Source organism: Amphiura filiformis, chromosome 4 (genome assembly GCF_039555335.1).
Source record: "Amphiura filiformis chromosome 4, Afil_fr2py, whole genome shotgun sequence".
Lineage (NCBI taxonomy): Eukaryota > Metazoa > Echinodermata > Ophiuroidea > Amphilepidida > Amphiuridae > Amphiura > Amphiura filiformis.
This window is the reverse complement of record NC_092631.1, coordinates 70,817,338-70,845,048: the sequence shown is the minus strand read 5'-3', so window position 1 is coordinate 70,845,048 and position 27,711 is coordinate 70,817,338. Positions and strand designations below refer to the sequence as shown.

At 36.6% G+C, this 27,711-nt stretch overlaps 1 protein-coding gene across 1 annotated transcript; it reads right to left on the bottom strand.

Moving 5' to 3' along the window:
• On the bottom strand, positions 1-27,711 carry LOC140151341 (26S proteasome non-ATPase regulatory subunit 11-like). The gene is made up of 10 exons (XM_072173650.1): positions 27,574-27,711; positions 14,692-14,793; positions 13,306-13,430; positions 12,467-12,596; positions 11,050-11,161; positions 8,697-8,924; positions 6,754-6,877; positions 5,259-5,420; positions 4,423-4,474; positions 1-1,873 (listed from the first exon to the last, which is right to left on the bottom strand). Exons 1-10 carry the CDS (start codon positions 27,671-27,673, stop codon positions 1,731-1,733), a joined length of 1,278 nt encoding a protein of 425 aa, XP_072029751.1. The 5' UTR covers positions 27,674-27,711; the 3' UTR covers positions 1-1,730.

Sequence of the window (27,711 nt, the reverse complement as noted above, 5' to 3'; positions counted from 1 at the left end):
TTCAATAAGTTTCTAAGGTATACAAAACCTTATTTATTTTTACAATAACATAACAAACACGCTACAATTCAGTGTTGCAAAATACTGCTAAACAAAATTTGATACAAGAAACTTTAAGATGAAGGAAGATAATTACCATATTCGACCCAGTTAGCCATTTCAAGGGGACGCATTGTATTTATTTACTACATTATGAAGTTTCAAAATTGACATTTTGCAATTGAAAAAAACAAACATTTGAGGACAATAGCGATCATTAAAGGAGGATGGTCTAATTTTATCACATAATATTTCTACTAGTTGAGTGACCTTGATTGACTCCACTCCACACTCCATACATACAGAGTTTCATCCCAAATACAAGACCCAAATTCACATCGCTCAGCTCTAATAGAGGCCTTGCATGTGACATATCATCCCGTAAATATGGCGGACTACTCAAATGCATTCAACAAAAGCATGATTGCAATCTACAGTGACAGTTCGTCTCACACACATAACCCTGCACTACGATCAAATAGGTTGATGACAACATTTGATTGAATGGACTGCACTCCACCATAACTACGGTGAAGGACACCGGCTCAAATCCTTTGTTTGGAGCCAAATCAGCCAATCGATAATTTCATGCAGGGCCTCTATTGATTTCACAAGGTCAATGAGATAAGTATGACCTTTACATTGGGACTAAAATCTCAATTTTGACGAGAAATGAGTAGTTGGTGACAGGCTATCCTCCTTTAACTGTACAACAAATGTCACAGCCATAAATCAATGCTAAGATGAAGATATTTAACTTGTAGTTTTGCCCAATTTCATGCTACAGGTTCACTGACAGAAGGTTATAAGATGAAATATTCCACAAGGGGTGCTAATTAAGAAAGGGTCATTAATTAGGTCAAATATGGTAGTAATGTGCTCAAATGATTACCTTGCCTACACTATGGACCACTATAGCCTCACCCAATGGAATAGTCCAATAACCTCAATTACATAATCATAGTGCAAAATTTGACCTTAAGTTGCAGAGTATGACTTTTTGTACCCAAATTTTCAAAGGTCATTCAATGAATGTACAAATGTATTGGGGTTTAAGAACTGTGCCCCTGATAGATGAGCATGTTGTGGATCCTAGTGCTAGGTCAGGGGTTTTCAACTCAAATCAAGGGCCACAAGTCGGCTTAACTCATTTCAAACATACATGCTTGAGGGCCAAAATAAATATGCTTTATTTTACAATTTAGAGCTGATCATATTCCAAATGTAAATAGGTGGCAGACTGGATTTGGCATGCGGGCCACCTGATAAGAACCCCTTTATTAAATGGCCTGTGGTCAAAATCCATTGCCAATGCTACTACCAATTCAGTCATAGCTAAAGTGCAGATGCAGTGTTGCAATTGAGTTCAACTGATAGTGAGTTGATGCTCTGGATGCCAGCAACTTCTGATTTATGTATTGGCTATACTTACTTTTAGCAATCTTGTATCTAGTAATAATATTACCATCTGTTGGAGGCCCACAGAGCTCACATTCACAAGCAATAATATGCAGGTCAAAGGTGCCCAAACTGACTGTTTTATCTTAATTTATTTTAACATCTGTGGGTCTGGTTTCATAAAAGAGTCTTGTCTATTGAAAATTCTTGCCACATAGCCTATGTGTGAACACCATATAGCAAATTACGTTGCAAAATCCAAAATGTTTTTCAACACATACAATAGTTAACTTTTAATAGAGTTTCTTGGTTTTGTTATAGAGAGCGTCGACTACTTTTCCCATACTTTGTATTGTTTCCAGTGAATTTTCATAGGTCTGATCCACGATGGGTTCATCAAATACAATGAGAACACCTTCACCCTGATCAAGAATACCTGTAATGACAAACAAAAAGTAAAAATATCAGTAATTATATACCTCATCTAAAGATTACCGCCATCTGATTGGTTAAAAGCCCGGGCATAATTTTGACTATGCCTGCAAAAGTAACTATTCCCCGAGCATAGTTCTGTGTGTGCTTTGTTCCCAGAGTAAAATGAGATTACACACGTGTTAATGTTTTCGCGCGCTATATTGCTACGCGGAAACTGCAGATTGTAATCTGTGCCATTCGCATTGAAACTATTAATTTCTCTTCCCAAAATTGATGCTTTTAACCAAACAGATGATGCTTTTAACCAAACAGATGACAAGAATCTTAAGATTTGGTATATAAAACAAATATTGACTGCTTTCATGACTATGCCCCTCGGCTACGCTTTGGGGCATAGTCATGGTTTTGAGATCACCGCGGGCCTAAAATTTTAACCATGCCCCTCATAGCAGTCAATATTTGTATAATACTTGTGCTTAACAGTGGCACAGTTATTATTTTGGAAGCTGCAAATCACCAGTCTTTGTGCTGTAAGAATTTCAAGATTTTCTACCAAAATATACATGAAAGAAACTCACTTCACATATTCAAACTTAAACATTTAGTTAAAGAACAAACTATTTCAGAATATGAAACTTTTGGGGTATATGTCTTTTGCATGTATCATTATTGTATGAAATCTTTTTTGTTTGATTCTGTTTTTAAATTTGCTTAAGGGGTGGAGTCATTACAGGCATCATCATTGGCCTTCCTCTCTCCTCCGTTCAATTTGATTTGATTTCTTCCTATTTGCATTTATATACCTCATATATAGATTCCTGTCATCTGATTGGTTGAAAGTGCAGCCATTGAATTAACTATGCCCGCAAAATGAACTATGGAACGGTCCATGGAAATGAGCTATGGACCGGTCACGTGCGTCACGATCAAACTGCGCATTTTTCCCAGCGTAAAATGATATTGCGCACGCGTTAATGTTTTCACGCTATAATTACGCAGAAATCGCAGATTGTAATCTGTGTGCCGTTCGCCTCGGGGCATAGTCATAGTTTTGAGATCACCTTGGGCCTATAATTTTAACCATGTCCCTCATAGCAGTCAATATTTGTATAATATTTTATACCAATGTGCTATTTAACCTTTATTAGGGATGCCTTTCAAACTCAACTGCCAGAGCTCTGGCAGAGCTGTCATTTTTATTAAAAAATTTCATGGCATATAAAAAAAAAAATAAACAAGTAGACCGCCTAACATATCGTACGCTATTTTGTGCGGTTTGTATTGCAAGGAGATCACTGGCTTGTGCAAATTTATTTTGTGTGGTTTGCATAATTCATTGACCTACAATTTACTCATAGACTAATTTGCAGTCGTTTATAATTTTCTCCAGCCAGGGTCAACAGGATTGTTACTGTTTTTTGTTGTTTTTTAAAGGAATTTTTATTCTATGATGATAACGACACAATGCCATAATATAAAGGATACTAAATTGATTGAAAAAATGATACCCCCTTGCCCCCCCCAAATTTAACATTGCATGTATGGCCTATAACGTTGTGTGAGAGCATGGTTTTTGGCATTCAGGGAGACCAAATGTACAGAATATGGGGTCATTGGTTGAGAGAGTAGATCCGTTTGGATCTAAATTATGGGGGGGCATTGGGTGAGAATGACTTTTTAATGGGGTCTTTGTGTGAGAGCCTAAAGAAGCCTCGAAAATTGAATTTCTAGTTCTAAATGACTTCAAATGGCTTTGTCATTTCAAAGTCTTTGGGTGATAGATCTAAAGGAAAATATGGGGTCTTTGGTTTTCACAGCATGTACTGGTAATGGGGTCTTTTGGTGACAGCGATGGTGAAAAAGGGGGTCTTAACAGCCCTACACATACGCGTCACCTTCACAGTGGGAGTGCCCTCCCCCCCCTCGGATTTCAGCATCTCACATCAAAGCTCCCATTGGGGGCACCATTCCTTATACAGTGTTTCTAAATCAATGGTATAGTTTTACAGTTTCTCTCTATAAAAGAAACTTTAACCATTAAAACCAATTAACAAACATAACATCAAAAGTAAAACATAATCCGATATCATTTTTCTGTTGAACAAACTTTACCAAAAACGTCACACAATGATACAACTCTATTACATTTATTCCTGTTTATAAATAATAGCGACTACAAACACAATTATTGAGAAATAATTTTTCACAATGAAGGAAGGACGGACTGACAGAAGGAAGGACGGATCTTCGGGCGGAAGCGTTCTTATAATCTTTACTCTATTCCATGGCGTACGATAATAATAGCATGGATATGTAGGGAGAGCATTCCACATGCAGGCTGTACTACAAAAGAACTTTGATAGCTGACAATGTTTAATCGTGTTATCTTGACCATTATTCTGAACAATAGACACCAGACTGGGCCTCTCAGCGCTGGCAGTCAACCGGCGGTTGGGATTGGAAGCCATCCCTTATACCAATTTGCTATAACATACACCACCACCACAAGAGAGACAACAATACTACTCTTCATGTAACGCCAACACTTACCATGAAATTTCTTGTCTAAAATCATTTGTGACAACTTCTTCTCTACTCGGTCCTGTATATGATAACAAAAGGACAGGTTTGATATTAAAACAAACAACAAAACAAAAACAAGCAAACAAACAGACAAACAAAAATCTCTGGTTAAAGCTGTAGTGTCCATATCAAATGTTAAGTTTTGTAATGCATTAAAATGCAAGGTTTGGATGAATTTCTTTACAAAAGTTTACTTAAAGGCCCATTCAGTGATTTGCTCACGCAGACGATCGTAAAAATCATCAAAATTCAGTTTTTGGTACCTTTGTCATTGTCATAGATGTGCTAACATAGCCTGCAAGGGGTTCAGCCGAAAGCGGTGTATTTTAAAAAACAAAATAAGACATTTTACAAGAATCTGTAATTTAGATACTGACAGTATCTAAATTAGCTACATGTATTTGAATGCGGCTTCAACTTCGTCAGTGCTGCTGTTTTCTTCGTATTTTTTGCCAACTTTGTCATTTAAAAAATATCAAATGACAGTTTGAATGACTTATGTGTCTTTAAGTTAAAAACAATACATATCACAAGTCGACACCAAATTCGCTACTTACTGCTGATCGATTGTAGCCAGTCAGGAAATATTTTAACTCAAATGTTCATAAATTCTGTTATAATGGAAGGGAAGTTGGCTACAAGCTGCTGCTTATAAGCATAGCAATTGCATCACACTTTACACTGACTATTACCACATGCTATCATTGTGTAACATTTGTGCCAAAGCACATCAAAATGGTGATATTTGTTCTCCCAACATAAGATATGACCGATCACAAGTTCATGACTATATCACCACTTACCAAAGGTAGTTTGATGATGTTGGCAATATGGTCCACCTGCACCCTGGAGAATGGCTCTATAATCCTGCACAGATTTTGTTCCATCAGGTTGTCATAGAGTGAATCCAGATGAGCCTGAATGATGGGGTCACCCTGGAGCTCTTGCTTGAACTTGAGCAATGTCTATATGAAAGAAAAACAATGGTAACAAATATTGTTAACATATAAAGAACTTACACAAAATGTTATATCCAATCAACTATCATGTTTACAGTCAGGTTTGGAGTTTGTTTCAAAGTCACAAGTGTGGGGATGTATGTGTAGGGGTGTTCGTAAGTATTTGCTGCAAATGGGAACATACTCAGAACTCTGCATTCCAACTGGAGATACATATTAAACCATAGGTCATCACCTGTCAAAGTAGATGCAATAGGGTGCAAAACACACAAATATGTATAAAAGTATGTCCCCTTTCCATGATAAAACAAACGTGTTGACTCTACTGTCAACGCATGTGTAGAATGCATAGAATATCCTGGTTTAAACAGTCAAATCAGAAAAATGACTGTTTGTATAAGTCTCAGATAGAGCCCCTGGTTGGTGGTATTTCCTGTAGGTATGTGTTTGAGGAAGAACATACACCTCCAACTTCAATAACAATATATATTGTTATGAATTTCGCGGACAGCCTAAACCAGATTCGGCTTTTGGTGGGTTCATATTACGTATGCATTATTTTTTAATTGGAGAACAAGGGATCAATGCCTTAGATAAAAGAGGGCAGCATATCAATTTTTTAATGAAGATCAGATGATAACAGCATAATAAGTAATCAAAAGAGGGCAGCTTACATGGTTAGCTAACGGTGCATTGCAGTACGGTTGATGATGATAACTGTTAAAAAATTGATATGCTGCCCTTGATAGGTAAAGCATTGGTCCCTTGTTCTTTAATTTAAAAAAAAATGCATGCATAACATGAATTTACTGAAATCTGAATCCGGATTCGGCCAACTGTCTGCCGAATTCATTATGATATGATGCTCCAGATTGCAGTTGAAAGAAATTCATTCTACCAAGCAGACTCTTACCACCCTCCGTTTCAATTCTGTACTGACTGAGGACCCAAAGGGCCTCCTTTCCCTCCGATTACACCCATGATAATAGGTATATTGTGAACACCCCCAGTGATGTATCAGGCATGAGACTGCAGTTTCCTAAAAAAACTGAAAAAAACCAACAACTGAAAATGCGTGTGAAATTGGGCAAAAAGTACCAAAAACAGGCTGAAATTAAATAAAGTTGCGGAAATTTTGACTATACTGAAAATTCTCATGCCTGATGTATTGATCTATTCCAGTTGAAATCCATACACCCTCTGTGGAAAACATGACCTTAATCTTCCACACAGGGAGTGTGTAATGCCATTTGTAATCTAAACCCCCTCTGTGGGAAATTAAAGTCATGTCATCCACAGGGGGTGTATGGATTTCAACTGGAATACCCCATTGCCTTACCTGTTGGAATTCTGAGAGTGACCTGTTCTTGCTGGCTTTGGCTATACTCTTCATTGCATCCACATTGGAACCGGCATGTCTCAGAGCCAGCTTGCCACTCACTATAGATTGCACATCATCAGCACTGTTGGAGAGATATAAAGAAGCAATGTTGATTAGGTATTGCTGGATTTGTTGGTTCATGTTGGTAAAGTTTGTTCGGTTTATATAAGGCGGAAATTATTTGGCTTTTGTTACTGCGCACATAAATAAAGTCTCAACTCACGCTCGCGTAAATTCACTTAACGTGCGCCACTCATGCAATTACGCAATGCACAACTAGCGTAAGCATTGCGCCCAACTTCGTGCATGCCATTTTGTATCAATACACGGTGTTGAGCAAAATCACATATACCAAAGAATTTGCAAGAGAAGGGGTAAATTAGACTATTGCGTAATACTGCAGAAAATATGCTATATTGTATTTTCATGCAAGGAGGTCATGATGGTGTACTTTTAGCATCTTACATCTTTATTCTGAGTGAAATTTAGTCTCAGAAAACATGTACATGTCCAGGTTTGTGAACATTAGCAATGCCCTACATTTGACAGGAAATTCTGTCAAATGTCAAATCCAGAAACCAATGAAATTCAGCACTTAAAAGCTAAAACCGCAGGCACTGAATACGAATGCCCAATCAAATTTTGTGTCCACAAACTCAAACTAAGAATAAAACTTAAACTGACTATATTCCAGTTAAAAGGGCATTTCGTGATCCACAGCCTCATCCCCCCACTTTTCTCAAAAAAAGTTGATTCGATCGCCGATCGCCGATTACCAGTTCCCCAATTGTAAACAATGGCTGCCATCACAGTGAGTAAATTTCACCCGTATGTTGAAAGGGTACTTGTACGCAAAGTATTACCATAATTATGTATGCTCTGAGCACAAAAAAACACACTCCCATATGCATTTAAAATACTGAATTTGACCATGATTATTATAAGCTCAATTTACCTTTTCCCCCTGATATCCGAGTCCGTCGAATCATTTGATCGCCCCATTTTAATATTGTGTTTACGTTCAAGTCAGTATTGAGTTTTGCACACGGCCCGTAGCTCTCTCCAATCTGACACGCCCGTGTGTAACCCGGAAAGTGTTGAGTGTTGCACGCGGCCAGTACGCACGTGTGTAGCCCGGAAGTAAGAACTACAATTGTACATGTGCATACGGGGAATTACCTGATTATCTCAGCTGCGTGCCTGAATCACGGTATGATTTTATATATGTTTATCGCCTACAAAGCTTGTTCTTTTGCTAAATTTTGCTTGATTTAACTAGTCTAATTCAAAGAAATATACCAATAAATGTATACTTGTTAAGCTTCAACAATTACTTTCATGATATTGGGTGATCGGTGCATTACATCGGCGGATGAAGGAAAAATCGGCCGATGCAGATCACTACCGATAAGCTAATAATCGGCCCGATTCGGAAGCTACCGATCTGATCGGTCAGTCTCTACGCAAAATCGGAATCAACTGAAATTTTGTGGATATCTACTGAAAAATGTCATAAAAAGAGGATGCTAGGATCACAAAATCTTCCTTTAAACTGTTATTTCGGGTGTAATATTTTTGCATATTTTATGTTAATTCAGCTGAAAATGTAAAAATATTCAAGTCCAGTTTGCCATTTCAATATGATCCATATCGGGAAAGTAAGTGTGGAATTCTAAAATCTTTAACACCGTTTCCACTGTTTTTGGAAGAAAATGGTGGAATTTGTAATGGCTCTAATATGACCTTTTGAATTTGGTTGGAATTCCGAACTCTTCTCAAGAGGGGTATGTTTTTCAAATGGAATAGCTAATTTTCTTTCCCATCTGGCACACAAATTTACTCAATCTCTATTCATCAGACAATCTGTTATTTTCCCAATTGAGATATGTTCTACATCTCACCTGTTTAAGAGGATTTTGGACAGCAACATGTACTTGAGTGCATCAATAGCTTTAGGGTTGTCTACCGAGTCGTATCCCTCAAAGGCCTCGTAAAAGTAAGAGAAGGCCGTCTTGAAATCCCTCTCGTCGGCTGCATGTAGCACACCTGACTGCAGATCCAACGCTGCTTGCAATTTTGGAGGACAGTAGATAGCATTGGCTGTTGTTCTTGCAGAGGTAAGTGCCGCCCTGGAAATAAATGGGTCAGTAATATGCTATTAGAACATAATGCATGGTGAAGAGTTTGGATAAGATAAGCTTGAAAACAGGAGTAAAGGTTATTAAGTAAGTACTTCAATACAAATAAACTGCCAAATTCTACTCTACAAGGGTACTATGTACAGTTCATCAAATTTTGCAGACAGGTGATCTGACACAAGTTGCCATCAACATGAACCATAAATCATTCATATTTCATGATCTTTTCTTCCATTCATTTTCGAAGTTCATAAAGTGCATATGTGACCCGCTCCCACAAAACCAGACATAAGTCACTAATTTTGAAAATTGAGGTTTTGATGTCATCATTTAATACAGGTCTTCAGCTTTTATTTGATACCAAAATTATGTTTCTGGGACATATGGACCTCATTCTACGGTCTTTCAACAGGAAGGGGGAAGTGACACATAAAGAAAAGCCAAATGCAAGAAAAATGGCTTTAAAGTTGTAAAATGACATGTAAAGGACTTGGGTTTGGCTCAGAAAATGCTAGATTTGGGTGTTTTAGACGTAAAAAATATTTTGTTTTCAATGGTAGGTTAAAGTAAACATATTAAGGAATCAAAAAATAAAAAATAAAAAACAAAATCTCCAAGGTTTTTCACCCCTTTCTCAACTTTGACTCGCCGTATCTTGAAATGGCTGAGTGTGACTTATGGCGGGTTTCATCAGAGCGGGTCACATATAGGGAATTTGCCAGAATCAAGATTATTCTTGAACTGAATCAAGATTATTCTTGCATTGAGGAACAATATACAATCCAACCTCCCTTATTCAACACTCTTTTATATCATATGGATCTCTCTTTTATCTTCACACGACAGGCGTTTGGTTATGCTTTGATGCATTATGTTCATGTTCAGGAATGAGGATGTACTTATACTTTGATCAGCTCATAATCGGCGGGAATTGTTAGGCTTTTACCACGCTGAAAAAGTAGATCCATGTGAAGAGTGGTATTGTTCATTTTGAAGATCTACAATGCGCATGTTAAAGAAAGTAGACAAGTATAGGACTTGAATTAATAATTTATGATTTTTCTGGCGAGGTGTCACAAGCAAATTCTCTTAATAAAATATATTGATATTAATCCGCGATGTTAAAATTCCCGCCGATTACGAGCTGATCAAAGTATAGAAGGACATTTCTATGTTGTGTATGTGACCCATCATATCAAAAGGAACAATAAGGGTCCCTTTGACAAAACTGAGATTTGAACATATCCTTACAGAGCAAATTCGAAGTTCTAAAATGATACCTTATTTGTGAAATTTGAAGAGATGCTCTTGAAGATAACAGAAAAAAATGCAGCTTTTATTCTTATTTTTTCATTATATTTTGCAAGGTTATTTTGCCTATAGATATATCTCAATATAGACTACGCCAATCTTATTGTTCCTTTTGATATCGTTTAAATTCAATGTTACACATGCATTAATTTTGAATTAGAGAATAAAGGATCAATTCTTTACATAATAGAGGGCAGCATATCAATTTTTTAATAGAGATCAGATGATAACAGATGGTAATCAAAAGAGGGCGGCATACAGGGTTAGCTAATGGTGCACCGCAGTACGGTCGATGATGGTAACCAGCATTATTAGTCAGTATTGAGAGTATGGATGGCTTCAAAACCCAACTGCCCGCCAGCACCCTGGTAGAACCAGCGATTGGACCTGCTTTATATTGTTCGCAAGTGATTCACAACAATAAACATGGTTCAACTGGCGGTTCTACTAGGGTAATTCGGCAGTTGAAATACGAAGCCATCCATAAACTTTTTGTTACACTTTGCCTACTTTGTAAAAGGTGCTCTTTAAATTTCATTGTTTATGTTTAGGTTTTGTTGACCCAATTTTAGTACTTTAGAAATTCAATGCAAAATTACACTTATTCACTTTTGATTTTTCACTTATCTGGCCCATATTAGTTCCATCATGACCAGATAAAAGATGTTGGAGTGTAACCCTTTGATTTGGTACTTTGGGTCTTAAGTTATAGTAGCATAATTACTTCTAAGGGTATTCAAACAGAGAGCATGTCATAGCTTATTACATCGGACAACATGATTTCACTAAGGGTACCCGTACCTACCTTGCTTTTGGTAGATTGCTGAGTGCATGGTAAACTTTACTCTCCAGTAGCTGTACCTCTACCAACAAAGCTTTATCATCTAACTTTTTCAGCTCTTTTAATAACCTGGAACCTGATGAAAAATATCATCAATTTCATCAATTAGTAATAGTAATAAATAGTATTAATTTCCCATTTTATTTAAGGTGATGGACATGAGTGACAGCAAAGGAAAGAAATGTGGTATAGGTAATGATCTTCAAAGTAAGAAATAAATATGTTGAGAAACAGTGAGACACCCAAGGAGAGACACTGTGATAGGTGAATGAGACAGTGGATGAGAAGGCTAATGAGAGTAAAGACAGAGATGATGATATTGATACAGACAGACATAATTAGGAAACAACAGAATGTTACAAAAAACAGACCACAAAAAGTTATTATTCTTTCAACAATGTAGCTAAGGAGGTATAAGCCACCAATCCATATATTTTGTCTGAATATCCTAGAAACAAGGGTGCACAATGGTTTAAGCCCAGTTTGGATCAATTACACTCACAAATGCCAGTCATTGATGGCCAAAGACAAAGAAAGGTATCGAAGTATCGAAAATAATGTTTAAGGAAACTTAAACATATGCAGATTTTTACATGAAATAACAAAATGTCCTCACAAGTCTAGTTTACCTCTCCCTTAAAGCTACAGATTGCTATTTCTTGGTTCCCATGAAAATGGGCAGAGAGTAACACAAGTAAGGTGTAAATTTCACCTTGAGCACATGGATAGTGTTTCTGCTTTCCCCTAGGCCACCCAATTTGCCCTACAATAGGCTACATAGTAGGCCTAAATGGCATGGTTTAGATCACAACTTTTCACATCTGGTGTTTTATTCTGTGGCTTTAAGGGGGTACTACACCCCTGTGGTAAATTTGTGACTATTTTTGCATTTTTCTCAAAAAATAATAACACACCGGTAACAAAATTTATGTATATTATTGGGGCAAGGAATATAATTACTACACTGAAATTTCAGTGACTCAAGACAAACGGTTCAGTATATATGATAGGAAATGAGGTACATCCTAGCGGTACCTCTTTTCTTATCATAAATAACAAACCGCTTGTCTTGAGTCACTGATTCCAGTGTAGTAACTGGATTCCTTGCCCTATAATATACATAACTTTTTGTTACCACTGTGTTATTGGTTTTGAGAAAATGCAAAAATAGACACAAATTTATCGAGGGGTGTAGTACCCCTTAAACAATTTTAGCTAAGTGGGTAGCACATAACCCATTGAGCTTATGCGAGATCATAAATAAGTTACTGCTCCCATGGATAAACTCACATACTAGTCTTTAATGAGGTATTATCCCACTTCTAAAGGGTGCAGGCTATTTTACCATGGTGTACAATAACTGTAAAACTTGACCACTCACCTACTGTCAGGGCATCTGTGTATCTCTTGTTCTCAAAGTAGAGAGCTATGAGTCTAGCTTCCAAAGCTTGCCTCAGGAATGTTCGCTTCTCACTGGTGGCCCATTCGATGCATTCTTGACACAGTGTGACCTTCACATTAAAGGAAAAAGAAAAACTTTGAAATTAACTCATTATATATTTTGTATTCCTAAGCGCTACCCCATGGTGCACTTCTGAATAGCATTTTTAAATATTGGTGTAATAATCAAATAATAGTAAAAGTTCATTCTATTTCTCACATAACTGTAATAATCACATTGACTTTTTGCAAATCTCAAATGAAAAATCAACCCTTCTGAGTTGAATATAAATCCTACCTCATTTGACTTTTTTCAAATTTCAAATGAGAAATCAACACTTCTGAGTTGAATATAACACAGTCATAACATCTATCCATCAAACTCTAGCTGTCCAAAATGATGGCCAGTTTAACACACTTGGAAGTACTGAAACCCAAAGAGTCCCGACTTGAAATCGCCGCATATAATGCTACATGGTAAATCTGCCACATTGGATTGTCGTGCTTGGAGAGCAAATCAGTGTAATGCCAGCTTTTGTTTGCAAAAGCCATGAATTGAACGACAATGTGTCTTCCAGCTTGAGCATTACAATGGTTTGCTCATGTAGAGATATACGAGAGCTATTGGCACAACTCATTACATGATGTAATTTGATGTTTGCTATGCGCATTGCCAAATAATCTCAATGTACACTATTTTGCCCTCAGTGCCAGCGACATGCAAACATGGCAGAGTTGGGACTCTTTGAGACTAATCTCTTTGACTCTAATAAATCCTACCTCATTTCCTGTGCCTGCTTCCATATCAAGGAATAAATCAACCAGCGCTCTCACAAGCTTGGCTGCTTTAGCCTTGCTTACACTAGACAGAAAAGGCCTGGTGAATTTGATGAGACCACCCAATTCTGAAGGAAAAAACAGAATCTTTGATTATTTATCAAATCTTAATTTCAGAGCTCGACCTTAATTCAAACTAAATCAAATTATTCCAAATTGCTATTCATGTACCATAATTAGCACTGTAACTTCTCTTAATAGTTTTCAAGCCTGTCACTCCCTGCCCCTGAAAAATATAATTGAACATTTCCCAGGAAAATATTAACCAATTTCAAACAAAGATTGCCACATTTTCTACAACATTGTATGTGTTTCTTCATTTAGGAAAGGAAATTTGTAATATTTCCTGAGAAATAGCTTCTGGATTCCTCACTACTATTCAAAATTGACCATGCCAATAACTGGATTATTATATGGGCTTGAACGTTCTATTAATTTTCTCAGAGTTCTTAGCCTGAATCAAATGTGCTGATACTGACCATGTTTGATCCCACTGGTGCATATTACTTTGTAGCTGAGTGCAAGAAAGTTAAAAGTGTATTTTTATCAGTTTTAAACACATTAAGGGGGTACTACACCCCTGTGGTAAAATTGGGACTATTTTTGCATTTTTCTCAAAAATTAATAACACACTGGTAACAAAAGTTATGTATATTATTGGGGCAAGGAATCCAATTACTAAACTGAAATTTAAGTGAATCAAGACAAGCGGTTCAGTAAATATGATAGGAAATGAGTTTCATCCTAGCGGTACCTCATTTTCTATCACAAGTATCGAACCGCTTGTCTTGGGTCACTGAAATTCCAGTGTAGTAATTGGATTCCTTGCCCCTATAATATACAGAACTTTTGTTATCAAGGTGTTATTAGTATTTGAGAAAAATGCAAAAATAGTCACACATTTATTGAGGGGTGTAGTACCCCCTTAAAGAACATGTAGAAGCAATCTTATGCTTTACAAACAAGAAATTGCAAAACTCAACATTTGTAGGAAAATAATTTAAAGTCATAAAGTGTGATTTGCTCGACAGCGACACCCTCAATTTGTTTTGAATTTCTACTTTTTCCAAGATTGTAATGCCCAGTGGTGTACTGAAACGTCATGTGAAAGACTAATCATGCAGTAAAATTTAGAGTTTTAATACTAAAACCAGGGATCCTTGACAGTTCTTACTAGTAATATCATGCAATAATTTTTGGCAAAGAATAATGAAAATTAAAATTTGACCAAAATCACAGCTGAAAAGTACTTGATTACATAAATCGTGACTTTGGCACATATCCGCCACAGACTGTTTATATCTGAGTTACAATATTCCTGATTCTTACCATCAGCTTGGCCAGTCTTAGCCAACAACTGTCCCAACTCCAGAATACTCTGCTCCTTTAATCTCATGCCTTCATCATTGTTTACTTCTACTTCTTGTTTTACTGTGGGAAAAAATAGATAATGTTAATGTTCAATATTGATTTCAATTGAAGAGTGGAATGTTTGTTTAAGTAATATTAGTGTTTAACTATGACAAAGGAGTCATTAACAAGTACCAAGATTGGACATGACAGGGGTGATTCCAGGCTATATGCACTGATAATGATGTGGTTGCAAGGTACATGTAGTATAAATCTTGGAATAGATTCATCAGGATTGTATAAAAGTCATAATGTTCGTTAATTATGTAGCACAGGAAAGACGTCGAAAAAGCCAAGGACATCAAATACACTAGGTCAAAAAGACAAGAATCTGTTTCGGAACAGCACAAATCAGCCATTACAGACCACACTGCTCAAGAGAATCATGTCATTAATTGGGAGGGGGCAAGTATAATTGACAAGGACACTAACAAGCAAACTAGATGGATACGCGAAGCACTTTGGATCAGAAAGAGGGACACCCAGACTATCAACCTTGATGAGGGCATCTATTCTCTAAATCACATGTATGATCCGCTGTGAAGAACTGTGCACCCAAGGAATGAGAAATTTTGCGGGAGAGTAGGCGGATCATAGCATTACTGAAGTTAACCGACCTGGTTGACGAAACTGTCTAAAATCGTGCGTAGAAAATTGGATTTGACTACATAATTAACCAACTTTAAGGTAGTATAAACTTTTTCCATATAAATTAAACATAGTTTTTGTTTTTCATTTTTGTAGAGCAAACATTTGCTTAAAACTGACTGAAGAAAGTTCCCTACAAAAAAGCACATATTCTGTTGATGTTTAAATTTGGATGGTAGTTATTTTGATGAGTCAATTGTATAATATTTAGAGCAAAGGTTGCCTATTTTTGAACAGTCTAAAATTCAGTTGTAGTGCAATTTCAACAATGTTTTGATGCAATTCTTACCCGTTGTGTACGACTGTGTTTACTTCTGAAGTTCCATTGCTTTACACACTGTGTCATGTCATGCGCCATTGATTTCAATAACAACTTGGAAGGAATGCTAACAAGGAATCAGTACCGGTACTTACTGGAGAACTCTGGCTTCGAGATCAGCATTGTCATTTTTTACAACGCAACACATGTTAAATATTCTGATGATGTTCAAATTTGGAAGGTACCGGTAGTTATTTTGATTCATGAGTCAACATCTTTTAGGTTAGAACAAATGTAGCCTAATTTGAAGTGCAATTTTAACAACAATTTTGACAACACAAGACCACAGTCAGAAAGGGGTCATTCTTCTATAAGATGCACCACGCAATTCCAGGCGTGATTTCTTTTATCAAGAACTTTCATTTACAGCAGTTAATTACAGCACAACCGCGATGAACTGGTCCCAATATGTTAGAGATGTAATGATTCAGTGGGTCTGGGAAGATGTCATCTACGATATTTGTAAAGCGCAATGTTCATATTTTTGGTATTGCGCTATATCAAGCGCCGTTGTTATGTTATGTTATGTTATGTTAAGAAACAGTATTGTTGAAATCGACAAGAGTTTATTTGGCCGGAAAGTCAAACATCATAAAGGAAACCCTAGAGCACAGGAGAAAGTGTGGGTAGTTGGTTTAGTAGTTAAGAAGCAGTGGAAATTGCATAATGTATCCTGTTGAAAACAGAAGCAGAGCTACGCTGATGAAGATCATCAATCGCCATGTGGAAGTAGGCTCCACCATCTACACTGATGGGTGGGTGGGGTATAATAAGCTCAATTACGCAGGATACCGCCATTTCACAGTAATTCATTCAGACACCTTCAAAAAAAAGGTACAGAAATGTTCAGATTGGAGAGATAATTGAAGTTGATACCAACTACATTGAAGGTACGTGGATGGATGCCAAAGATCACTTTGTTAGGATCCATGGGACCACAACTTTGAAGCCCATTTGTGCGAGATTATGTGGCAAAATTTCCATAGGGGATCGCCCGGTGAGGTTTACCAAATGTTTTTTGACCTGCTTAGTGATGTCTACAGCGGCGATGGCCCGGCACGCCTTACTGCACCACTCCCGCTGTTTGATACCTGGAGTATCCAGGGGAATCACGTCAGCGTTGAAGTGCATCAGATATATAACTTCCGCCACGCACCTGATATTGAAGCTGCTGTCCAAACAATCAATCTTGACCATGATTATGCTCGTGTGCCAGAAACGGAAAGCAAAGCGTCAGTACTCCAGCAAATGTTTTGCAAGTTATTCCCGAGACCCCTAGCCCACCCGACGAGCGTGAACTGCCTGGACCAAGTAGGCCTAGGCCTGGAACATCACAACGGTATATGCCCGCGGGATTTGTAGAGTGCACACAGGAGGAAGCAAAGAAGCAAAAGAAGAAAGCAAAGCAAGCAAAGAAAGTGGCCAAGAAAGCAAAGAAAGTGGCCAAAAAAAAAGAAGCAGTCTCAGTGCACCAAGGAAGCAAAAAGAAGCGCAAATGGCTGGCAGAAATGGCCAAAATGTCTAGCGACAGTGACTTTGAATAGAGAACAAGTTTAAAACTATATAGTTGCCCACTTTCAGCGGATTTTAAAATGTTATACATTTTCACATGTTTGTGAAGTTTTACGCTGCCAAGTTATCTCAACTCTTGCCTGTTGGACAAATTACTATACCATGATACCGTTAACAATTACTACTGTTGTTGATGAATTTAATATCAACTTAAACATTGTTGGAGGATTTCACCATTTTTGCAAACTTTTTGCATGGATTTAATATTGCAACTTTTCGCATCTTGAATTTTTGGACTTCTATTTCCTGTGGACATCTCTTGACGAATAATAGGTAAGAATATATTGTAAAATTTGTATTTCGAAACTGGATAAAATAGGCTTATATATAAATTTGTAATAATATTATTATTTTTAGGACGCTTAAAATGACTTTAAATTATCACTGAAAGCTTGAAAATCTGAAAAAAAAATCCGATGATTTTTTACAAACATATTTTGAAAAGGAGGCATATTAGTTCGGACTTTTGGAGGCATATTAGTTTGTAGCATCTAGTCATAATTGGTATTTTATGTTAAAATCCATCACGCATTTTAGCGTAATATTAACTGTCTGTAAGAACTTTTTTTCAGTAAGCTAGGGGGTCTTTTTTTAGCGGAGGCACATTAGAGAAGATGGCCAAAAATTGTTGAAATGTTTGAGCTGCGCAAAACGTTAAGTGTGTAAATCCCATTGACACACAAAATGGCATAAGCCAGTCTCTGTGTACAAACGTCGTACACGAGACTGGCAAGCGAGTCTATGACAAGTCATGAAAAAAAAGATTATGGTACGTTACCGTATGTATTTTGTATTGTTCTCAGAAAAAACCTGAGTTTTCTACCTGTGGCGCTCCAGCTGAAATACAGCAAGATAAATGTAAGATAGCAAAATGTAAACCTGTATTTTAGCTAGAGTATCTCAAGCTAGGCTAGATAGCAGAAAAAAGTCCCACGTAACATTGCATGGTAAAAAGTGAAAAGTAATTGAACAAAATGGTGTTGTCCAACGATGCTTTAATATAAAATTATACACTGACGTTTCGTACAAAAGTACTTTGCGTGTTGCGCTATTTCTAGTACGCACCTTTTAACATCGCATTTTTCATTTTTGTTTTTCGCGCTCGCAGACATTCTCTATTTTGCTCACTTTGATCAAGTACTTTTCATTTTATATTAAAACATCGTTGAACAACATCGTTGAACAACACCATTTTGTTCAATTACTTTAGGCTAGATCAGAAGTGGTCTAATCCTGCATAAAACCGGGCCACGTTTTTTCTATAGATCTGCTGCGCATTCAAATTGCATTGTATTGCATCGTAATTTCATTTGTGTCCATGCAAATTGCAATAAGTACAATGAAATAATGAATAGGGCGGGCTCCGGGGTGGGTTTCTTCTTCGTCTTACGTAACAGTATTGTTCTAAAAAAAAACCCGGAAGCGCTACATACATGTATGGCGCTCTAGCTGAAATACAGCAAGATAATGTAAGATAGTAAATGTAAACCTGTATTTTAGCCAGAGTATCTTGAGCTAGGTTAGATTAGTATAGTACTAATTCATACCTAGAATATTTTCTCAATTTTAATTTTATCCTTTCTAGGTATGACTGCTTTTACCGTAAAATTTGCGTCAATTCCCGATCATGATATGTGCGCCATGTTTTTTAGGTTCCGGGCGATTGCCGATTACATATGATAGAAATTATAGACGAGAGCAACTGGTAACCTGCGATCTAGCGAACCTGTGCAGTATCGGGCTGCTATTCAATTGCGTGGTCCATGGGTTACGTGTATTTTCAATGTAAAATACGGTGATCCACCCAAAATATAAAAAAATTACCGTATAGATAGATCCATGTACTAAACATGCTAAAGGCTATAGCGGCGTGCCGTTTGTTCGAAAATTTCTAACTTTCGTATGAACAACCGATAGCTTGTGATACGAAAGTTAGAACGTGGAAGTATACGTGCTCATGTAACGTACCTTGTTTGGCACATGTACACGGTTGCCATCCAGGGCCCAATATCATGCATATGAATAAAAACTTCTTCCTCAAGTTAATTATTGTCTCAAAAATATGAGGATATTGTTATTGACATATTAGTGACACGTGACATGTGCTATATTCCTTCATCAATTCACCATGACGTTACTCACGAAAAACATCATGTTGTGTCAATTTTTCTCGAGTGATCGCCAGACATCAACACAGTCCCCATTGTAAATAGGTGATCAACACATGTAGTGCTTGTAACAGTGCAGAATGTTGGTGCGGGGGTCTTGCTTTTTTGTAAGACATTCTTGTTGAAATTCACGATTTCGGATTCCGATTCCTTTCATAAACGGCTATTGCCGAATCATTCCGAGTCTTTCATTAGGAACAATAGAAATGCAATCTTGACCAATCACAGTTCAGGATTTGTGTGGGCGAACTTCCGATAAAATCTGTAGCGCGTGCTCATGGAGGCTCACTCTATCTCCGACCACAGACACATCAACATGGGGTTGTAATCACGGAGCTTTTGCTCTGGTTGTTTTATCATTTATGTTCTCCGGAGTTCAAATTACAAATTATCTTTATGTTATCTGCACCAGTGATATGAAATAAAATCATCACCAAACCAATTCCTGTTGTTACCAGAACTTTTATTTAAACCAGTGGCCTACCGTAATCAGCCATGTTTACAATGGTGGCTATGCAGTGGTTTCGTTCTCCACAACAAGATGGCCGAATACTTAGAAATAGAATCATCCGTGTAGGGGGCCTACAATGTACACGCACTGTTTCAATAGGTAAATTCATGCCATTCAACATCGATCGATTTTTATACACGTGATCAGCTGGTGATAGCTCATACAGAACATGGTGCATACATTGGATAAATAAGTCTAACGCTACAATAGCGTTTTAACATGAGGGGATGAAATGTCCAGGGGATGAAAATGCGAGGGGATGAAATGTCCAGTTACCGTAGTGCTGGGCTCACATGTTCAAGAACCGGAAGGGTATCACCATCAGTTTGCAATAACAAGTCATCCTTTGCAAATCGGGAGATGGATTGATTTGCCCAGCACTGGATTTTCTCAAATCTTTAATCACCGACGCAGTTGGCAGTTCACCGCTGTTTGAGGGCGGCAGACAGGTTACGCGAAAACGCTGCACAGCGGTCGTTTTGTCGCAAAACGCAAACCGCGTTTGAGCACAATTTTATCCTGTACCGGCTTACTAAAATGCTCTGTCTCAAAATTGACGGGAATCAGAACATTAAAAATTGCACAATATAACTGATAAGCAATTATTTTAGCAGATTATCGAGAAATTTTAAGTAATTAAAAATTAATTAAGACTTATTTATGTGGTTCGTTTTGCCCCAATTTTCGTGATATTGCTCTGAAAACACAATGTTTTAAAGTACTTTTTGAAAAATTTTGAGATTTTCTGTGTTGAAGTGAAGTCATTCCATATCAAATCACCTAATTTTCAGAAAAGGTTGGCTGGTCACCCTCTCAGATTTTCTTTAAAATCACTTATATCATAGCCCTATGGGTTAAATGAACACATTTCAAACGGTAGGTCTCAACTCCTTGTCGTTTCCGAGTTATGGCTCGTTGAATATTTGATGTTTTTTGACGCAATTTGTCCACTTCCCATTGAAATACACACAAAATTGTCCTAAATACCAATGTGGGAAATGAGCCACCATAATCAAACTCACACATATTCAAAATACTTATATGATGTTCCTCTGTACCAAAAATCAAAGTGGTGTCAAGCCATCTTCATGGTTAAATGACTGTTTGGAGATCGCATTGAAACACACAGTAATTGCCATTAATGTTCTAATTCCCAGAAAGCAAAGTTCATCAATTTACTGTGTATTTCAATGAGAGATTCAAACACCATTTTAACCATGAAGATGGCTTGACACCACTAAGATTTCTGGTACAGAGGAACATCATGCAAGTATTTTTCATTTGTGTGAGTTTGGTTATGGTGGATTATTTCCCACAAGGTCAAATGGGGTCACGAACAGGGGGTCTTTTGGCTGAGGGGTCATCTTTGAGCCCTTGCGAAATTTTCATTAAGCCAATGAGTGGCCTACCCTGCTATAGAGGGTCACACCTGAACCTATATTGCCTACTAAAGGCAAAAAAGATGATGTCGGACATCTAGTATGAAGAGGAGGGGGGGTCAAAAACAGGAATTTGCCATGTGCGTCAGCACGAACATGCATTTTTAGATGTCTATATCAGCAAATGGGGTGAGATACATTGTTTATGAGTCCAGAATCTGGTTATTTGTGTCAAAGACACCCTAGATTCCAATTTGTAGTCCTGTAGCTTACCCCTAGGGGAAGATATGGATGTCTAAACTCGGAAGAAAATTAATGTCGCGACACGCGTGCCCAAAAAGGGGGGGGGTCTGACCCAATTTTCAATAGGCCGGTTCTCGGAAACGACAAGGAGTAGAGACCTACCATTTGAAATGTGTTCATTTGGCACATAGGGCTATGATATAAGTGATTTTAAACAAAATCTGAGAGGGTGACCAGCCAACCCATTAGGTGATTTGAGATGGATTCACAGATGTCCTTTTCTAAAACCACAAACTGGATGTTGTTACTAGGTGTTTCCTTTTTGTTATACATTTTCTAAAAACGCCCTTTTTTTTGTTTTTAAACTTTACGCTGCTTCAAGCACAAGTCAATGCGATCGCGAAGTATAGACCTATGCTTATTTTTAATGGAAAACGCACAGGCCTAGGTTGTGTTTTGTTATTAGAATAAATAGCTTTAATTAGTTCTGCATTTATTGTTTGTTTGATGTGATAATAAATTAACACCAACATACTTTTGAACATCAATAGGCCTAGTACTAGGTGTTAGTTTTTTGTAATAAATCGTCTAAAAACGGTTTTTTGTTTTGTTTTTGTTTGTTTTTGCACGAAGGCGCTTAGAGCGGCCCGCCGCGGGGATAGGCCTACAGCACAGGAATCAAAGTAAATTTTAAGATTCTTTTATGTCTCTTTATACATACGTATACATGGTATAATAATAAACATGCATCACATTGGTTTTTGGTTTTTGTTTTTGACGTTATTTTATTTTAATATTAGCCTAACTTTGTATTTTTAATTATTTACTATCAAACAAGTGCAAAATGTTTAAGAAAAATTAATTAATTGAGTCATAATTATAAGGTCACAATAAAAAATACTTTGCAGGCATAGCCTATGAAAGTAACAGTTATTTCTTATTATTATTTAATTTGAGACTTTTTGTATAAGTTCAACAGTACTTCATGAGTTCTGGAAAGATGAAGAAAGTTTAAATCTCCAAAAGAGTACATTAAATAAAAGATCATTTAAGGCCTATGAAGGCGCTGGGCCGCGCCGTACAGTCCCGGTAATTAATGCAGAATGTTAATTTGTCCCTGCTTAATATTTATAGTAGCTTTTTGGTTAGTTGTTTGTTTACTTTTTAGCTGTAGGGCTATATATGCCTAGGGGCCTACAGTTGTTTTCTTCCTCAGCATACCTATATTATTAATTAGGCCTACTTTCTCTTCTTTTCTTTTCTTTTATTTTTTATCATTTTCCTGTCTTTCTCTGCATTGCACCTTTATTTTACTTTATTTTTAATGCACCTTGCTTTTATATACTTTATTATAATGCTAAAATCCTGCCAGTCGTCTTTATTTATGATTTATTTTCATATTTCTTTTATCCTTCCGTAGGCCTATTTGCAGTGGCGTAGCCAGGATTTTAGAACCGAGGGGGCAAAACTTGAAAATGTACCGACGAAAATATTTTTTTGCCAACGGAAGTTGTGATTTGTTGACCCAATTTTTTTTTTGCATGGTTTGAAAAAGTGAAGAGCAAAAAAAAAAAAAAGAAAAAAAAAAAGAATATTAGGCGGTAACAGCATAAAAACCACGCAATTTTTATGTATAATTAACAATTTTTCTTAATTTTTTTACAATTCTCCCTTTTTCCGGTCACCCTGGGTAAAATTTTTTTTATTTTACAGGCATCGGAGAATGATAATCCATGAAAAAACCTGAAATGTTTGAAGAAAAACCGCGGGAAATTAAGCTAAAAGGCGAAAAACTGGTTGAAATTAAATGCGGTAAAACGGGGCAAAAAAACCTCCTAAATTCTGGTTTAAATTTGAAAATCGACATCCCTGTTTTTAACATGGCTTAAGTTCCTATTTCTTTTTCATATAAAATATGATATAAAATAAAAATTTTATTTTTACTTCCGCTTTCCTGCATGCCATCTTAATTTCATCTTTCTCCTTTAACATGTTTAAAGACTAATAATTCATAAATCCAATGAAATTTTCTATTAATATATAGGCCTACTCCCAAATATAGCACACGCTGGTTGGAATGAGATTCTTTTTGAGATTCTTTTTAGTGAAGAGCCTATTATTGGTCGGCACAACATTGAAAAATCAATTTTTCGACTAAATATTCAATTGCAAAATATAAAACACTTAGGCCTAGGCCTATACATGTTTTTAATCTTTCCCATTTTCATTTTCTTATTTTTTTTATCGGTACACATTTTGTTGACAGAATTGCACAACGAGTTCATTTTAAAATGAACAGGTTGTTACAATGCAAGTACATGTATATTATTTTCTCCCGACATGGGGCCAAAGTGTTTTGTTTGTAGGGCTAGCTAGAAGGAAATGGCAACTAAAATATGAATTTAAGACATTTCATGATTATATATACAGTAGGCCTACATCATGCTACAAAGAGCGTTTCAAACATTCACACGAAAGGAAAATGTTATAAATGTAAAACATCTATATTGCCCTAGGTTAGCCAAACAATAATAATAATTTAAAAAAAACACAATCGTTCAAAACATTCACCGTGCGAAAAACCGTAAAAGCTAACCATGCATCATGTATGGTAATAATTATGGGAAAAAGTTATCCAAACATGAAATAAAAGGCACGAATGTGCGTTTTAGACTAAATTTCCTGATTAAAATGTCTTGCATCAAAAGCATTCGATAATAGGCCTACCTAAACCCGAAAATCGACATTTTTGACATCCGGTTTAGGCCTATGGTCGATCAGAGAGATTGACATTTTTGACTTCGAGGTATTGTTACCGTACATTTGAAATTCGAAAACGTTTAAATCGTATTTAAAAAAAATAAAGTAAATGCTTTACATGTTCATGCTGTTAAAACATGTATGAGTATTTCGTAATTCTATTGCATAAAAATAGGGCCTAGGCCTACTTTACATGTTTACTTATAAAACAAACAAAGGTTAAATTTGATGTTTTTTAAAGGATATGCATGCATGTGGGTCTAAGTATCCTCCAATAAGGGAGTTAAAAGGGGTCAGGCCCGTAACCAGGATTTATTTGGGGGGGGGCGGTTTTGAAAAAAGTGGATTTTTTTCTAATTTGGACCCTTCTGGACTAGGGGCGGATTTTGAAAAAGTGGACTTTTTTCCCCAAAAATTTGGACCTTTTTTGACCATAAAAGGCATATACCCCCCAATTTTGGGACTTTTGGGGCATTTCGGGATGGGGGCGTCCGCCTCCAGCTCCTCAGGTGCCTAGCTGAATAAAAAGAATTCAAGTCTATACAACAAAGCTTAAAGACCTGAAAGTGTTTTCTTTTCTTGTAAACTAGGGCCTAAATTTAAATATTTCCCAAGCTCCTCGGATTCGGAAAAGTTTGAAAATAAGGGTTTAATTGATGCCCAATTTTGTAGTTTTGGTCAACTTTTGGAAATAATAAGACCGAAGATTAGGCGTATAGGCCTACATATTATATCATAGAATAAACAAGGCCTAAGGCCGTATAAAATTAATATTTTGGTTCTCGTCCAGAGGATTTTCATGAATTGATGAGGAGGGAGGTGTTTTTTTTTTTTTTTTTTTTTCCAATATAAAATCAGCATTGTCAGTAGTTTTCGGTCTTTTCCAACAGTGCTCGAGGAAGCGATGAGGCACTTTTTTTTTTTCAAATGTGAGATTCTGAGGGAAAAACTCCCTATAGTACCACAAAAAGACTTGGAAGTGATCCTTGTTCTCTAATAAACTTATTTATATATATGAAAAAATCATAAATCATTCCAAAGTCTAAAATAATTGAAAAATCCAAAAAAAAAAAAAAAATCTGACAAATCCCAGAAATTGAGGAGGGAGGGGCGAGAACCAAAACATTAATTTTATACGGCCTAACATTTTGGCGTTCAAAAACAAATTTAAAATGAGGGCCTAAAAAGTATAGTACTGTATTTGTCATTCTGGGGGAGCCCGCGTTCCTCCTTTGATTTGGAAAAGTTTGAACATAGGCCTAAGGGGTTAAATGACGCCCATTTCAATGTTACTAAAACGAAATCTATAGGATATTAATATTATATTTTGAGCAATGGACTCGAAGTCGTTATTTTTTTGTGAATGAGGGCATAAACTCCTGATGATTATCTTAGTTGAAATACGCGGGTAAATTTTGACTTTCATAGTTGGGTACAGGGCCGAGATGTAGTTGTAAAATCAGCCTATATTGTAAAATCAGGCCTATATTGCAAGGAAGTACGGTGTGGTGGTTGTAGCTGGTAGCCTATATGCAATCAACTGAGTTGAAAATAACGTAGGTTACCGGTATTTTGCCGAAGGTGTGTATTTTTGTGCATTTTATAATGTAACATTTTTGATTAATAATCACGGTATATCAATCATTTATATGGCCTATTAGGCCTAGGCCTATAAATTCATAAGCCTAATAATAAAACCAAATGCATGCATGCATCATTGGCCGTTGCAGATCTTTTAACAGGTAGGGCTATGTCGACAGGCCCAGTGAATTTAAAATGAGAAAACCTTTATTTTAGTCAGTGTAAGTGTAAATTACTTGAGAAATCAAATAAATAATGGATCAACTGTGTAGAGGGCAACTTAGTACAATCTGAATGGATGTAGGCCTACCTGCTAAAATGACGGTCGCATTTTCGGTTATGGTCTCATTTTGATTTTTATGTGAAGATTGGAATGTAAATGGGTCAATCGTTGAACATTTCAATCAATTCTCAAATGTTATTCAAAAGTAGGCTATGTTGGTGTTAATTTATTATCATATCCAACATAAAATAAATTCAGAACAATTAAAACAACAAAATACAACCTATCGTTTTCCATAAAAAGGATACTTCGCATTGACTTGTGCTAGGCTTTATGCGCATAGCGTATACGTCCGCCAAAAAGCAGCGTAAAGTTTAAAAACAAAAAAGGCGTTTTTAGAAAATGTATAACAAAAAGGAAACACCTAGTTTTAATATCCGGTTTGTGGTTTTAGAAAAGGACATCTATGAATATCAAACTGCAATATTTCACTTCAACACAGAAAATCTCAAAAATTTTCAAAAATTACTTTGAAACATTGTGTTTTTAGGTCAAAATCACGTAAATTGATCCAAATTTAAATAGACAATAATTTCACCTGATTATTCTTATTTAATTAAAAAACACACAACTACCTCATAAAATGAACCCTTATCATTGTTATTACATGTTATTTTTAATTTGCTGATGCCGCACATTTTAAAAATGTACCTTTTTAATGAGCCGATATGGGGCAAAATTTTGCTCGATCGCAGTTTCAAAATTCGCGGCTAAACGGCCGTTGTCAAGCTCTTGCGCGTAACCTCGCTGCCGTTGGTGGCGGAAATGAACACCGGTGAGTTGTCAAAACAACTATGATCAAGCAAGGTTGCAGAATTAAACGGACTCATAATATTAATATGGTCGGAATTTGTACTTCAGCGCCTGTGTTTCCACTTCAGCTAAGATACGTAAATGTTAGCCAAGCTAAATTGAAGCCAAATGGGACAATCTAAAAAATTGTTTTTATGCGTTTTAAAACTGAAGACGCTAAGATGACTGACCGTGTTATACCAGCAATCTCTATCACACAGTAACCATCGTGTCGTGGGTGCAAAATTCGGCAGCTTGAAATCGGTGGTTTAAAAACACTTTTTCAACAAAACAATAGCAGATAAAACAAAGTACACTTTGAATTTAATACTATAGAGCATCGATTTGAAACATATATTATTGCGAATTTCAGTCACACACTTTCAGACGGCCGTGATTTCATCAATAAGATTCAATTTCTGTTCTTATGACTTTGCAAAAAACTTTGTTCAGACAACGATGACAACAAAGTAAGTATCTCTTATTAAAATACAACCAAGGTCCGTCGGCTTGGTTTAGATTATTTGATTGTTACATATTCTTACCAATATTATGTAAAATACCAATAGCGGCTTCTTTATTTGTTGGAATTAAAGCTTGAGCTTTTTCCAATTCGTTCATTTCGCGTTCTACGGGCGCTGCCATTTTTATAAAGTGATTGGCTAGCCTAACTCTATCGGAAC